Source organism: Primulina tabacum, chromosome 1 (genome assembly GCF_025594145.1).
Source record: "Primulina tabacum isolate GXHZ01 chromosome 1, ASM2559414v2, whole genome shotgun sequence".
In the NCBI taxonomy this organism is placed as follows: Eukaryota; Viridiplantae; Streptophyta; class Magnoliopsida; order Lamiales; family Gesneriaceae; genus Primulina; species Primulina tabacum.
The window spans coordinates 3,599,552-3,613,372 of NC_134550.1; the positions used below are offsets into that span (position 1 = coordinate 3,599,552).

A 13,821-nucleotide genomic window follows, 5' to 3' on the forward strand; every position below is an offset into this window, starting at 1 on the left:
CAACGTTATTATAGAGTGTAATTGGATTCGAAGAACTTGAAATCAAAGAATTTTAGATTCGAGATTTAAGTAGATAAAATCTTTTTTCATATTGTATAATTCCGTGAACTTGAAAATTATTCACCTTTCATTTGTAGCTTCTTTAATATTTATTCATTGATGAGTAATTTTTTTACATGCAATGTATGTATATATATTAAATTTTGTGGTAAATATATTTTATGTGAAAAATCTAAAAAAATATTAAAATTAAACTTTACAATGATTTTATATAATAATTTTTTATATTATGAGTGATATAGATGAAATACAAATTTATTAAAACATACTTTTGTTTAATAAAAATAGGAATCTTTTTGTAATATTAGTATTTTTTGTTTCTAAAAAAAGTGGATTTCATATTCATAAAAAATGATAATACACTTCTAACGTGGTGTTTAAAGAAAATTTGTTGCTGTGCGACGTCGATTTACAACAATCCTAGCTGAAACCCTAGCCAAAAATGCACACACCGGATAGATCAGAGAATGGAAAACCCTAAGATCTGATCTGTGAGGAATAAACAAACCACAATAATCTGCACACAATTTAGTGCATTACATTGGTATTCCTGCTTTGAAATGCTGAGAAGACGAGCGATATCACTTCTATCAACCTCAATCCGCGCCGCTCAGAAAAATTACCCAAAACCCATCTCAGTATGTTCGCCTTTCGTGCCCCAGCATCGCGATTTCCTTCAGTCCTTGCTATTCCCGTTGGGTAATTCGAAGCCAAGTTTTCATTTTCACAATGCGAGGGCTTACAGCAGTTTATTAGCGTTGAATGATCTGAGGGATAATCCTGGAGCACGAAAGCAGAAGACACGGAAGGGTCGGGGAATCGGGTCGGGCAAGGGGAAGACAGCTGGTCGTGGGCATAAGGGTCAAAAGGCTCGTGGTACGATGAAGTTTGGGTTCGAAGGTGGCCAAACACCCCTCCGCCGTCGTCTCCCCAAGCGTGGGTTTAAGAATCCCTTCAGCCTCACATTTCAGGTACTTGCTTGTTAGCTTCGTTGTATGAATGAACTTGTTTTAAACTCTGTGCAACAGTAATTGGTGACTGAAAGGCATCTTTTTTTCGATAGTTTGGGGTTAATTCATGCTAATGTCCTTTGCCATTGGGTGCCTGTTCTTACTTGTTTTATGCATTAGTCCCTATATAGATTAGTGTGTTATCATTTATAGTTTGTACAGTGGGTTCTTTGTGGAAAAACAAATGGTCGTTTTTTATCATGGAAAATGAAAATGGACATATTGAAGAGAGGTTTGAGGATAAAAAAACAAATTCACTCAAGTATAATTTTTTCGTTTTTTCAAGAAACAGTAAAATGGTTGTCAAAAAATGACTGCATGTCAAAAAATACAAATAAGGGATGATCAAACCTGCAGAAAACATTCTTTAATGTCTGTGATCACACGTAAGTGTGGCTGTTGTATGCTTCATTCTTTTTCGCCCTAAGAGGTTCAAAATAGGGAAGACATGCTTTTTTTTCCTCATAGGTAGTTGTGAAGTTTGTCAGTCTCTGTGTAGAAGCTGACACATTGTGCTTAAATTCTAGTTTGTGGATTTAAGAGTCTCCTCCTCTGATAACATTTGCAATTGCTTCGTGAAATATGTATTGAGTGTGCTCTGCTCATTTAGGTGAATCAATGTATTCATACCAATGCTAGTTAATCTGGACAAGTAAGTTTACCTTTTTATTCGGCGTGCTATATTTGTGCATCCTAACCCATGTTCAGTTCCTTAATATATATACGACATTGACATGGCTTATGTGCATTTACTGCTTGTGAAAATTTTGTTGATTGATGGTCCTGTATGTGGCACTTGACAATGACAATTGTAATTCCAATAAATGGAGGTCTCGTTCATCAATTGCAAGAAGCAAACCGATTCCTTCCATGATGTCCCATCAATGATTCGGAACATCATCAGCTCTTCAAATTGTTGCAGACACCATATGTTGAGTCCTGGAACTTTTTGGTTTTGACCAAGTTTGATGAAGAATGAGCGAACTGGATATAATATTATCGAAATTACGATTTCTCATTGTCAAGTGAGCCGATGCACAATCCTTCGCGCTTGAGCATAATGGAGCTTAAGTTTTCCTAAGCTCATGCACAATTTTAGTTTTTCAAGAACTCACATGTTTTAATTATTTCGAATAGTTTTGTTATATACGAAGTAAACGTTAATATTTTCCGTGTTATTTAAATAGATATGCAGTATTATTTTATTTTACGTGTGAATTTTGAGGTTGCAAATTTGTTCATAAAACTCGAGCCTGTGAGTGGAGCTCATGAGCCGAAACTCGAGCTGCTTCATGTGAAGCTCAATAAGAACCAGCTCAATTTTTTGGGTCAAACATGACTCTTTTAAACCTTTAGTTGAATGCCGTTCCTTATTCTTCAATCATATGGTTTTCATTGAATACAAAGGTCTGGTTGACAAGATTGTTCCTCCCCTTCTATTGTTGCCCCATGAGGTTTTTCATTTAATAAAAGAATACTATAAATCAGAATATAATTTAACTCTCTCTCCTTCTGTGACATTCATGTAGAAAATTCATTCTTTGTGATTTTTTTCCCAGAAAAAATTGTTGCTTTTCAATTGATGGTCTGTAATTATGTTTCTATGATTGTGACAGCCGGTCGGTTTGGGGAAAATTGCAAAGTTGATAAATTCTGGAAAGATCGATTCTTCGGAGTTGATCACGATGAAAACTCTCAAGGTATGTGTGTTAGTTTTGCGTCTATCTTGTTGCCCACTTTATTTCCACCTTCGTCTGATAACATTCTGTTTTTTTACAAAAGGACGCTGGAGCAATAGGGAAGCAAATTGAAGATGGTGTTAGACTGATGGCTCGTGGTGCTGAACATATTCAGTGGCCCATCCATCTTGAGGTCATGTTCTTATTTTTCCTTGCCTTTGCTCCTCCTCGAAGTTTAGATTTATATGTTTTTATATTTAGAACAACAATGTTTACATATTATATATGCCACACAATTGTGAGCTCCTTTCAGTTTTTCAAGTTTAGGTTTTGGCCCCTCCTAGGCAAAAATCCTAATTCCAAGCTTATCAGGTACGGAATTTAACAGGATCTTTGAATATTGTGCGTCTTTTATACAGGTTTCGAGAGTGACTGTGAGGGCAAAAGCCGCAGTAGAAGCGGCTGGTGGATCAGTAAGGAGAGTATATTATAACAAACTGGGGCTGCGAGCTCTGCTGAAACCTGAGTGGTTTGAGAAGAAGGGCAGGTTGCTTCCAAGAGCAGCAAGGCCTTCCCCGAAACAGAAAGATAAAGTCGATAGCATCGGTCGGTTACCTGCTCCAACCAAGCCAATTCCTTTTACAACGGAAGAAAAAGAGGCCATGGCTGCTTAAACCAAACTCGGAGCGATTTTAATGTTGTAAAGCATAGCTAAGTGCTGATCGTGGTGGTCAGAATGAAAATCAAGATTTTATTTCTTGAAATTTTCTTAGGATTTTCATTTGAGAATCAAATAATGGCAGGAATATATAACAAGCATGATCATGATGCGCTTATATATTTTTCTTTCCATTTACTTCAATTAATCTTTATTTTATTTCACATTTTCTCTCGATTTGTTAACTTAATATTTAACACTTATATTCAAACAGCAGTTAAGAATACCAGAAGAACCATGTTTTCCAAAACTATTGAATGGAACGGAACGGAACGGAGTTAGTTGTGTTAAAAATGTAAGCCAAGTAGAGTTGGGTTATTATTTGGAGAGGGTTGTTTCTTGGGTTCTCTTCAATCATCGATATGCTCCGGATGTATACGAAGGAACGCAGTTCGTTCGAGAAGTTTTCTTCATTTATTTATTTCTTATTTTTTAGAAAAAAAAGTTTTTTAAGTTTATTATAATTTTTAAAAATAATTTATATAATTATTTTTACCAATCTAGAAAATTTTGATGATATGATTAATACAAAGAAAAAAAATAATTTATAAATTAAATAAATTATTCAAAATAAGTAAATTAATTAAATAAAAAGTAAACATAAACTTAGTGTTTGATATTATTATAAATTGATATTTAGTTGGATATAAGGACAATATAAATAAAATAGAAGGGGACATTACAATTAAAAGTAGATCCTATGGACATCAAAATTCCAAAATCTTGGTATATCAACATATCGCTAGTAAAAAAACATATTGAACATGTGAGAGGAAATGTTTATAGAGGATTGATTTTTCTAGAAATTAACAGAAGAGTAGGTCTCTTGTGAAATGATTATGAATTTTTATCTGTGAGACGGGTCAACCCTACCGATATTCACAATAAAAAGTAATACTCTTAGTATAAAAAGTAATACTTTTTCTATGAATGACCAAAATAAGATATCCGTCTCACAAATACAACCCGTATCTCACACAAGTTTTTGTATTAATAGAATATTATCCCTCAAATTATGTTTTCCTATTAATTAAATCTGTGAAATTAGTGCTTTGGAAAAAAAATCTGTAAAATTAGTACAAAAAATTGAAAAGGGAAGTGCGGAATAAGTTTCGCAATTCTCTCTTTTCTTATGAGTATAGATCACCTTCTTGTGTTGTTTCGGAAGTATTGAAGATACCTTTCATAGGTTAGTGGACTCCCAATTCTGATTTGATTCCTTTTTCCTCTCGAACCCATGAACTACAAATCTCACTAGACCCGAAATAACCCGCAAGATGTAATATATATGTTTGTTCATATGCGTAAATGAGGAAATTATCAACACTTGTGTTGATCACTTGATTGAATTGAATGAGGATTGACAAATTATGTTTTCCTTTTTTGAAGCAAACAAATGACGTGTTTTGATACAGAGAACATGTCGAAAACTTGTCTGAAATGAGGCTTGGCAAGAGTTTTCTGGGAGATTCTTTCTATGTAACTGACATCAATGCTATAGCCTGTACCTTCATGCTGTATCCAATTTGATATCTTAAATGGTGCTTGATAATGATGCCACCCTTCAAATAGTTTGTTTTTCCCTGCAGCAGCTGAGTAGCATTTTGTTTCGAGCTTGTGAAATTTTGTGGGTCGGAGAGGACGAACATGTTTGCGACAGCAATAAGGTATGTTGCCAAGAAATCAAAGCCAAAGATGAAGCCAATAGAACTCAAGACACCAGCAGAGCAAACACAAACAATCACAAGGGTGATTTTTGATATCTTGAAGGAACATGGTCCACTATCTATTGCTGATACCTGGAAGCATGTTAAGGTATTGTCTTGACAACGCTGCTGATTCCAATATAAATGTAAAACAGGAAGAAAAAAAAAACACCTTCCTCTTTCTCGTACTTAAAATCCTGGTTGGGTTGGTTCTTCAGGAAATTTAGTTTTTGAGATCTGCTGCTTCAACATAATAAAACTAGGTATAGCAATTACAATTTGTATAATTCAGTAGTTACATTACCTGTACATGTATGTATCAAATAGGCGTTTGATCGTGGCTTATAACATCTAAACAAAATGAATGATGTAGTTTGTGAGTTAGTTACATGGTGGTGATGATCTGATGAATCACATGTTCGGTAAATATTAGAGTAGATAATCTATTGCAGGCTGTAGAATTATAGGTTGAATCTTGTTGAATGTAAGATTTGACTGTTGCTATTATATTTGAGCAGGAAGTTGGTTTGAGGGGATTGGATAGCAAGAGGCACATGAAGATAGTGTTGAGATGGATGAGGGAAAGGCAAAAGGTCAGGCTACTGTGCAACCATGTTGGGCCTCACAAGCAGTTTCTCTACACTACCTGGTTTACAAAAGCTGGCATCAAGCCGACCAAATCTGGCACTTCAAATACATCTAAGTCGTCATAATTTATTCAAGGAAAATGGAGGAAGAAGTGGTTCATTAAATAAAAGTATGCATCGTTTTTAGTTGTAGACGCCACTTGTTTGAACCGGTTAAAGCTTCGGGCTGGTGGTTGGGATGTTAGTAAAGTTGGCTTTACTTGATATCCTCAAGAGAACATGCGTGAGTAAAGCTCCGATTCTGTAAATTTATTTGCCGTTTCTTCTGTTCATACCTCCCCCTGGTGGTAGTGGTACCATCTCTACTTACTATTTTTTTCTTTCTTTCACTCCTTCAAGGCCCAGATTATTCCTAGAACCCGGCCATCTCTGTACATGCATTCGTGCAACCTCTTCCTGAATGACTGCGGCTCAACTTTGGAGGAGAGACCTGCTTCTTTTATTTGCAACCTTCGTATTTGTTCTTGTTGAATGGTTTTTTTTTTTTTTTTGGTGCTTATGGTTTTAGAAGGTTGATGTCCTTTTAGTTGTAGACTTGATTGGCATTGATTTATATAAAAAGCAAAGCAATAAAGTAAAAACATGTTACAGTTGGAATATAAATCCTACTTAATTTATGCAAACGAGAGGGACTTCGTACAAATCAATAGTTCATTCTTGTTTGTTCAAAAGCCATCATCCAATCAGCAATAGTCGATCCGCCATTAGAAAAAAGAGAACCAAACAGACAAACGAGGACAGGAACATTTGACGCCAAAGTGGCAAATAGTTGCACGCATTTACCTCCGTAAATCATAAAATTAGTAGATGATCACACACATTTATAGTTGTACATGTTTCTTCTTTAATTATACTTTCAACATGAAGACACATTTCTCTGTAAATTATAAAATTGTAACTAACTTTAAAATGCCTGTCTCACGTTACATTGTGTGCAATTAATATTGGCAATATCCAAAATACGTTAATTCGAGAAGGAGAAAAAGAAGTTAACATCATTGAATAACACTATACATAAGCTTTATTATGAATTTTGTTTTTGAAAAACAAAGTTCTATCATTTGTTTTTTTAAATGTTTAGGAACTGTTTTGATTCTTACATTATATGATCATGCACACTGTTTTTGGATATAAATATAAAATAAAGTTGTTAACCGTTATGTCTAGCATACCAAAGTTCCGACCGATGATCGAAAACATTTATGGAGACTTTTCTAAGAAAAAATCATGGAGACCTTTCTATAACAAATCTTTCGAAGACCAGCGTGAAAATACATAATCTGATCAAAATGGATTTAGAATTTCGAAAACCTTTCTAAACAAAAATTATAAAACTCATTAAGTTACACCTATATAAAATTTTCGTATTTTTTAGAGATGATTTCAAATTATTATGATTTTTTTGTAAAGTATTATATAATATCAAACTCAATTTTGACAAAAAGTTTGAACATTATAGGCTAGTTAAATATCTAGTAGCCTTACTAATACACATAACATCACAAAAATTATATTCTATATATTATTAAAGTAACCAGAGTAAGAAAACAAGCTATTAAGTAAGCCGTTGAGGTGAGATTTTACTTTCAGATTTCTTCCTGTATAGCTTTTTGACATTTGGTCTTACATTTATGATAAAATTACCAGTCTTTTTGTTAGATATTGCATCATATTGAACTTCATATTTATCATATTATAATACATGTTTGATATGATGATACTATTGAATTCTAATAATTCATGAACTATACTCTAAGAGTGTTTGGTTGCCTTGATTAGGTGGGTTTATTTTTTTTAAACCCACCTAATCACTTGTTTGGTACGTTTTTTATTTAACCAAGTCAGTCCCTCCTATGAATGATTAGGTTATATTAGGTAGGTTAAAATAATACCTCCTCACCTGCTAGGATTATTTATCTCACTCTTAATCCATCATATTTTTCCAATTTTACCCTTCTCCTAAATCCAAACTCACCACTACTTCCTTCCACCGACTGCCCACCGCCAACCCCTGCCGCCGGCCGACCGCTGCCTCTTCCGGCCGACCGCTGCCGCCACCTCTGGCCTACCACCGCCGTCGCTTCCGGCCGACCGCCGACGCTTCCGACCGACCGGCCACCACCACCGGCCGACCACCGTCGACGCACAAATGGAAGGGCAATTTTGTCAATAATCAAAAAATTATTAATTATCACATTCTTATCCATCATACCAAACATAATATTATTTTATCATTATATATTATATTTCTACTTCAATCATTCTTTTTATCATTTCTCTCTTAATCATTTCATTATTTAATCACCCCAACCAAACGCAGCCTAAGTGAATGTATGGATGACTGTTTATTGGAGCCTTGAACCTCGATCATCGTATCGGAAATTGAGTCCAATAGACAACACGACTTCGGCTCGGAAAATGGCTCTAGTGAACAACATGTTATCAACTCGGTATATGGTTTATTCGAATAACGTGACTTCGGCCCGAAAATATGAGTTTACTTTGGCTTCGAAAATGATTAATTATGCTGAATCTATGTGAGTACGTGTGAAAAAATGCTACACCGAATGTTGGTGAAAGTGATCTCTTTAGTATACAATATTCACTCTAGAAACCAATAAAATTTATATGTTTTTTAATAAGTATATAACGATATCGGTATAATTTTTATAGTAGAAATTAGTAAAACAGGGTGAGTAGAAATTAGGTCAGAATTGTACTAATTCCCAAAACAATACACGAAACCCTAATTCCAGCCGGCTTTTGTAGCATCGCCGATCGATTTCCATCTCTCAGGGATAATATTATTCAAACTAATAATCAATTCTTGTTTGGTGGTTTTCTTCTTTAATCATGGCAACAAGTAAGTACTCGCTGAGTAGTTTCATCATTTTACAGGTATGAAGATGTGATAACAAACTTTGTCTATGTGCAGGACTGCAATACGAAAATAATTGTGAGATTGGTGTTTTTTCCAAGTTGACCAATGCTTATTGCCTGGTCGCTATCGGTGGTTCTGAAAATTTCTACAGGTATCGGTTTAATTGAACTTATATGTCGTTTATTTTGTTGGATTGTCCTTAGATGATGCTTTGAGATACCCAGCGACAATCAAATGAAAAATTTCAAATATTGATTTGGGATTTCCCTAAAGGTGTGATTTTCGTGCAAAAAAATACATTATTTGGCCTGCTGAATTAATTATATGGGTTAAAATGATGTTATGGTTTGTGCAGCACATTTGAGGCTGAGTTGGCTGATGTTATTCCTGTGGTTAAAAGCTCTATTGGGGGCACTAGAATAATTGGACGCCTTTGTGCTGGTGAGAATTATGTTTTTTTTTTGGCTGTGAAGGTTATAGCATTTGTGCTGCTTCCTTGATTTCATTTTCATTGTTTGCTGTTTAATATTTTTTTGCCCATTTCCTCAAAATTTCCTTTGGCAGGGAACAAGAATGGGTTGCTTTTGCCTCACACTACTACTGATCAAGGTGACCTTGTCACTCACAATCTAGTGATTTAGCTCTGGTACATGAAGAGCCTAGCAAAAATATGTAGAATTTGAAAACACAAAGAATTAGACATTGATAAAGATTCTCTGTGGAAAGTCTTTTTGTCGCAGAAAATACTGAAAAACTGATATTAAACAAAGAGGAAACTAAGTGGAAGATGCTATGGTTTCAGAACTGTGTACTAGTTTAATATTCCATTTTTCACATTGCTAATTCAAAAATTTAGTCAGAACTAAGTCTTTCTTCTTCAATAGATTACTGGAAGATGGACTAAAGTGATGTTTCTACATGTCATGTTTTTGTTCTATGTTTTTTTTCTCGCTGCCTTGAATGTCTATTTTTCGTCTCCTGGTGTTATAGAATTGCAACATTTGAGGAACAGTCTGCCAGATTCGGTGGTTGTGCAGCGCATTGAGGAGAGATTATCTGCTCTGGGGAATTGCATTGCATGCAATGATCATGTTGCACTTACACATCCTGATCTTGACAAGGTAAATTTTTTTGCATTCATCTAAATTTCCTATAATCGAGAATATGTGAACATGGTGAATTTGTTGGTTTTTTTTGTCAGAAAAGTTCAATTCTTGTTTTAGTTGAGTTCTTAATTCTTGTGGCAAGGTTGTGGTTTCTTCTTCTTTTTTTTTTTTGAGTGGGCAAGGTTATGTTTTTTAGCACCATTAAAAGTGTGTCTAAGTTGGATGCAGTTGTCTGTGAAAAGCTCATAGGTAACTGTAGCAAAATGCGATTGTAAATTAATTAATAGTTTTATTTATTTCCTCTTTCTGTAAGGGTTTAGTTTCTGTGTTTGATTCATTCCTACTTTGTTTACCTACATGTTTATGTTTTGAAAATAATGCTCTCCTCATCTTCTATAGTTTCCACCTTTATTGGATAGATCGGCTCAGCACCAACTGTGCTAATGTTATCTTTGCTTCAATTTGTCTCTCAATTATGGACTTTTACTATCAGGCTTTCATATGTCTGATAGAATTTGAGCAGCAACAAAGTTTCTTTTATTTTTGGCTTCTGTTTTTATTGTGTGTATTTCATTCACATAATCCATCCGGTGCTTGATCGCCTCAAATGAGTTATTTTCAGTTCTTTTTATTTAACAATCGGTCTTCCCTTCTATAGTAATGGGTTGTTGCATTGATATTTATATTGTTGCAAGTGTGTTCTTATGGAAAGTGCATCACTGGCTTGCATGTACTCACTTCTCGGCTCCTTATTGGTTGAGTTTGTGGCAGAAAACAATTCTCTTTTTATGGGAAATGGTAAATGTGACCGTGCAACTTATTGATCTATTTTTATTTTTTTTCCTCTCACAAAAATGTGTTCTTGGTGTAATAGCTCTTTGCAATCTCGGAAGTTATTGTTCTGGTTGGGCGCCGGAGATAGATGAATTTCTCCAGTTATACCTTGTCTTGATGGCAAAATGTGTAGATAGAATTACTTTTGAAACCTTGTTAATATTCTTCCATGACTTTTGTGCTGGGAAGTGGAACTTTAGCATTTTGGATAGGACAATATTGAGGTGGGCGGTTGTTAACATGAGCTTCTGAGTGACCTACTTATGAACAACGATCATTACTGTTTCTCTTAGTTAGTCTATGAAAGTGAACAAACTAATTAATACGGACCACTAAACTTGGAAAGCAGACCTTACTTGCTCATCAACCTTATCGTATTTTATGCTCTAAATAAAAGTTGAAATATAAAATACAGGCCAGATTCAGTATTCTTTATCATGTAAGCCAGATAGTAGTAATTAGCCAACAAAACTTCAGAAAGGGAAATGAGTAAATGTTCTGTTGGTGCTGTTTGAAATAATATGGTCTTAATGGTCCATTGTGGATAATTGTTTCCCTAACCCGCTCACTTCATTCATGTAACAAGAGAAGTTACAATTTTCAATTCTATCAGGAAACAGAGGAGATGATAGCTGATGTTCTCGGTGTAGAAGTTTTCCGACAAACAATTGCTGGCAACATACTTGTTGGCAGTTTCTGTGCATTTTCCAATAGAGGTGGCATGGTAAGATTCACATCCTCTTATTTAAATCGACCTTTTAACATAAACTGAAATTTTATTTTCATTTTTTCTGATCCTATCCTGGAAACACGTTGGCTATTGAGCAGGTCCATCCTCATACATCCATTGAAGATCTGGATGAACTTTCAACCCTTCTTCAAGTCCCTTTGGTTGCTGGAACCGTGAATCGTGGTAGTGAAGTGATCGCCGCTGGATTGACAGTAAATGATTGGACAGCATTCTGCGGATCAGACACGACTGCTACCGAGTTATCCGTCATTGAGAGTGTTTTCAAGTTAAGAGAAGCTCAACCTAGTGCCCTCGTCGATGAGATGAGAAAATCGTTGATTGATACATATGTTTGAGTTCCTGAGAACTTCGAGTTTTACTGTGGCTTTTTACTGTATTTTTAATTTTTAATTTTTAATTTTTAATTTTGTGGAGATTTTATTTGCCACTCTCAAGGCAATGTGTAACTCTGTATTGACAATGTTTAGTGTATGGGTGTTGCGATTTCTAAGCTATCAAGCTCTTCATGAGGTTTGATCAGAGGTATATCTTCCATTTCTCGATGACCATGTTTTATAGTTTCTTAAAATTATCAAAATATTTATTTATATGTTTTAATTAAACTAAAAAATCAACGCATTCAGATTGTCGCCAACTTTTAGAATATTCATTCTAAATTAATAAATTACTATTTAATAATAACAATTTCAAAGCATTGTATGATACAATTACATATTAAGATACGTCGTATTAATAGGTGAGTAGGTCTTTTATAAGACGGTTCTCACGGATCTTTATTCGTGAGACTAATCAATATTGTCCATATTTACAATAAAAATTAATATATTTGACATAAAAAGTAATATTTTTTCGTGAATGACCCGTACAGAATATTCGTTTCACAAAATTGACCTTATGAGACCGTCTCACATGAATTTTCATGTTAACAGATTTAGGATTCTTTAATTAATTATTTCAGTATTAAGATTACATTTATATATTACTAAGATAATAATTTATTTATTAGTTAGTTTCCTATGCAGATTAGATTTCCTTTAAACAAAGTGTTTCCGATCCTTGCGGATAAGATTTCTTTTGATCTAAGATTTCTTTCCATACATAAAAACAAATACCTTCGTATATTATAAACCCATATATCTGGCACTTTTTTCATGATGCGGTTTTTCCTCTTAATTCTATATATATATATATATATATATATATATATATATATATATATATATATATATTATTTGTGATCTTTTTTCAACCTCAGATTATTGAAATAACTAGATCCTCATTCCTAGATCTGTTCGACAATAGAATTTTCCACCAATTCTACGTTCGTACGTACTTGGAAAATCATTAAGTTCCACTTGTTGTACGTCGAAAACAACATAACGATCGAGTATGGAGGACGAAGAAAGAGCTCTCAAGCCATCATTCTATCTAAACATGGCTATTTGGAAACTAATGCTAGCCAGTTTATGCAGTTTAATCGCATGGTGTTCTGCAGAATTCGTGCAGAAAGCGGTCATTACTCGTTCATCAAGGGTTCATGTCAAGGCCATTGAAATTCCTTTGGTGTTTGCGTTCATTGTTTCTCTTGTGATCATAGCTTTGTTTTTGCTGCTTTCTTCTTTATTGGATTGCATAAAGATTTTCTATGCAAGGGATTCGGTGGTGCCATGTTGCCAAACGAGAATTTGAACACTTCGGGAAATAATTAGGAAGTGCAGTACTTTGCTTCTTTTGTTTATTGTGTTAGGCTATTTTATTATCTCCAACCAGAGAAATTGAGATTATTTTCGATGTTATTACATATAGTTATTCAGATTCATCAAGGATTCTAAAATTTTCTATTTTTAAATTTTGGTGCTGCTATTATCATTTGAAATAGAATGATTTTGTGTATCACAATTAATATAACCAGTCTTATTATATAGTCGATGTTAATGATATTATCAAGATTATTTTGCATTTTATAGGATTAATCGTTTATTTTTTTTAATCAAAAGTTATAACTATCGGTAAAAATCAAAACATGATAGAGTCAGATCAGACGAATTCGATGAGACATCTGTCTTAGGCCTAGCACTTTCGAGGACACAAAAAATTATACATATATATATGCTTATAGTTTACTTTATTTTTTCCTACATTTTCTCAAAATATTTGGCCCAGTTTAGATCTATAATTATAAACTCGCTCATAAATCTTGGTATTTTTAAATCCATTTTCAAATCTTGAAATTAAACACCTCACGTCTAAATCTGTCAATTTCATTGGTTCTTCTCGTAATCCAATTTTTTTTGTTTAGATATGTTTAAATGTATGTAATAATGATTTTATTCTTGTCATATGAAAAACGTAAGAGAAAATCAGTGTCAAATAAGTAATATTTGGTGGATTTAGTGCTTTCATGCAAAAAATATCAAAACAAAAAAAAA

At 34.0% G+C, this 13,821-nt stretch overlaps 3 protein-coding genes across 7 annotated transcripts; all 3 read left to right on the forward strand.

The window, feature by feature from the left end:
* Nucleotides 1–424: 424 nt before the first annotated feature.
* On the forward strand, nucleotides 425–3,587 carry LOC142523248 (uncharacterized). Its single transcript, XM_075627012.1, has 4 exons — nucleotides 425–1,031; nucleotides 2,687–2,770; nucleotides 2,853–2,942; nucleotides 3,169–3,587. Exons 1-4 carry the CDS (start codon nucleotides 621–623, stop codon nucleotides 3,421–3,423), a joined length of 840 nt encoding a protein of 279 aa, XP_075483127.1. The 5' UTR covers nucleotides 425–620; the 3' UTR covers nucleotides 3,424–3,587.
* Nucleotides 3,588–4,506: 919 nt separating this feature from the next.
* LOC142516429 (uncharacterized) lies at nucleotides 4,507–6,219 on the forward strand. Of its 5 annotated transcripts, none has more exons than XM_075619861.1 (4): nucleotides 4,524–4,656; nucleotides 4,883–4,946; nucleotides 5,060–5,282; nucleotides 5,692–6,219. In XM_075619861.1, the coding sequence occupies exons 3-4, from the start codon at nucleotides 5,115–5,117 to the stop codon at nucleotides 5,884–5,886; spliced, it is 363 nt and encodes a 120-aa protein (XP_075475976.1). In that variant the 5' UTR covers nucleotides 4,524–4,656; nucleotides 4,883–4,946; nucleotides 5,060–5,114; the 3' UTR covers nucleotides 5,887–6,219. The 5 variants fall into 5 exon arrangements, with proteins under 5 accessions (XP_075475974.1, XP_075475972.1, XP_075475976.1 ...); XM_075619860.1 differs by having other exon boundaries at nucleotides 5,057–5,282; nucleotides 5,692–6,218; XM_075619858.1 differs by having other exon boundaries at nucleotides 4,532–4,656; nucleotides 4,857–4,946; nucleotides 5,057–5,282; nucleotides 5,692–6,218.
* A 2,289-nt stretch (nucleotides 6,220–8,508) lies between these two features.
* On the forward strand, nucleotides 8,509–11,911 carry LOC142523330 (eukaryotic translation initiation factor 6-2). The gene is made up of 7 exons (XM_075627126.1): nucleotides 8,509–8,683; nucleotides 8,756–8,852; nucleotides 9,057–9,142; nucleotides 9,266–9,310; nucleotides 9,692–9,822; nucleotides 11,255–11,365; nucleotides 11,470–11,911. The coding sequence occupies exons 1-7, from the start codon at nucleotides 8,674–8,676 to the stop codon at nucleotides 11,725–11,727; spliced, it is 738 nt and encodes a 245-aa protein (XP_075483241.1). The 5' UTR covers nucleotides 8,509–8,673; the 3' UTR covers nucleotides 11,728–11,911.
* Nucleotides 11,912–13,821: the final 1,910 nt, after the last annotated feature.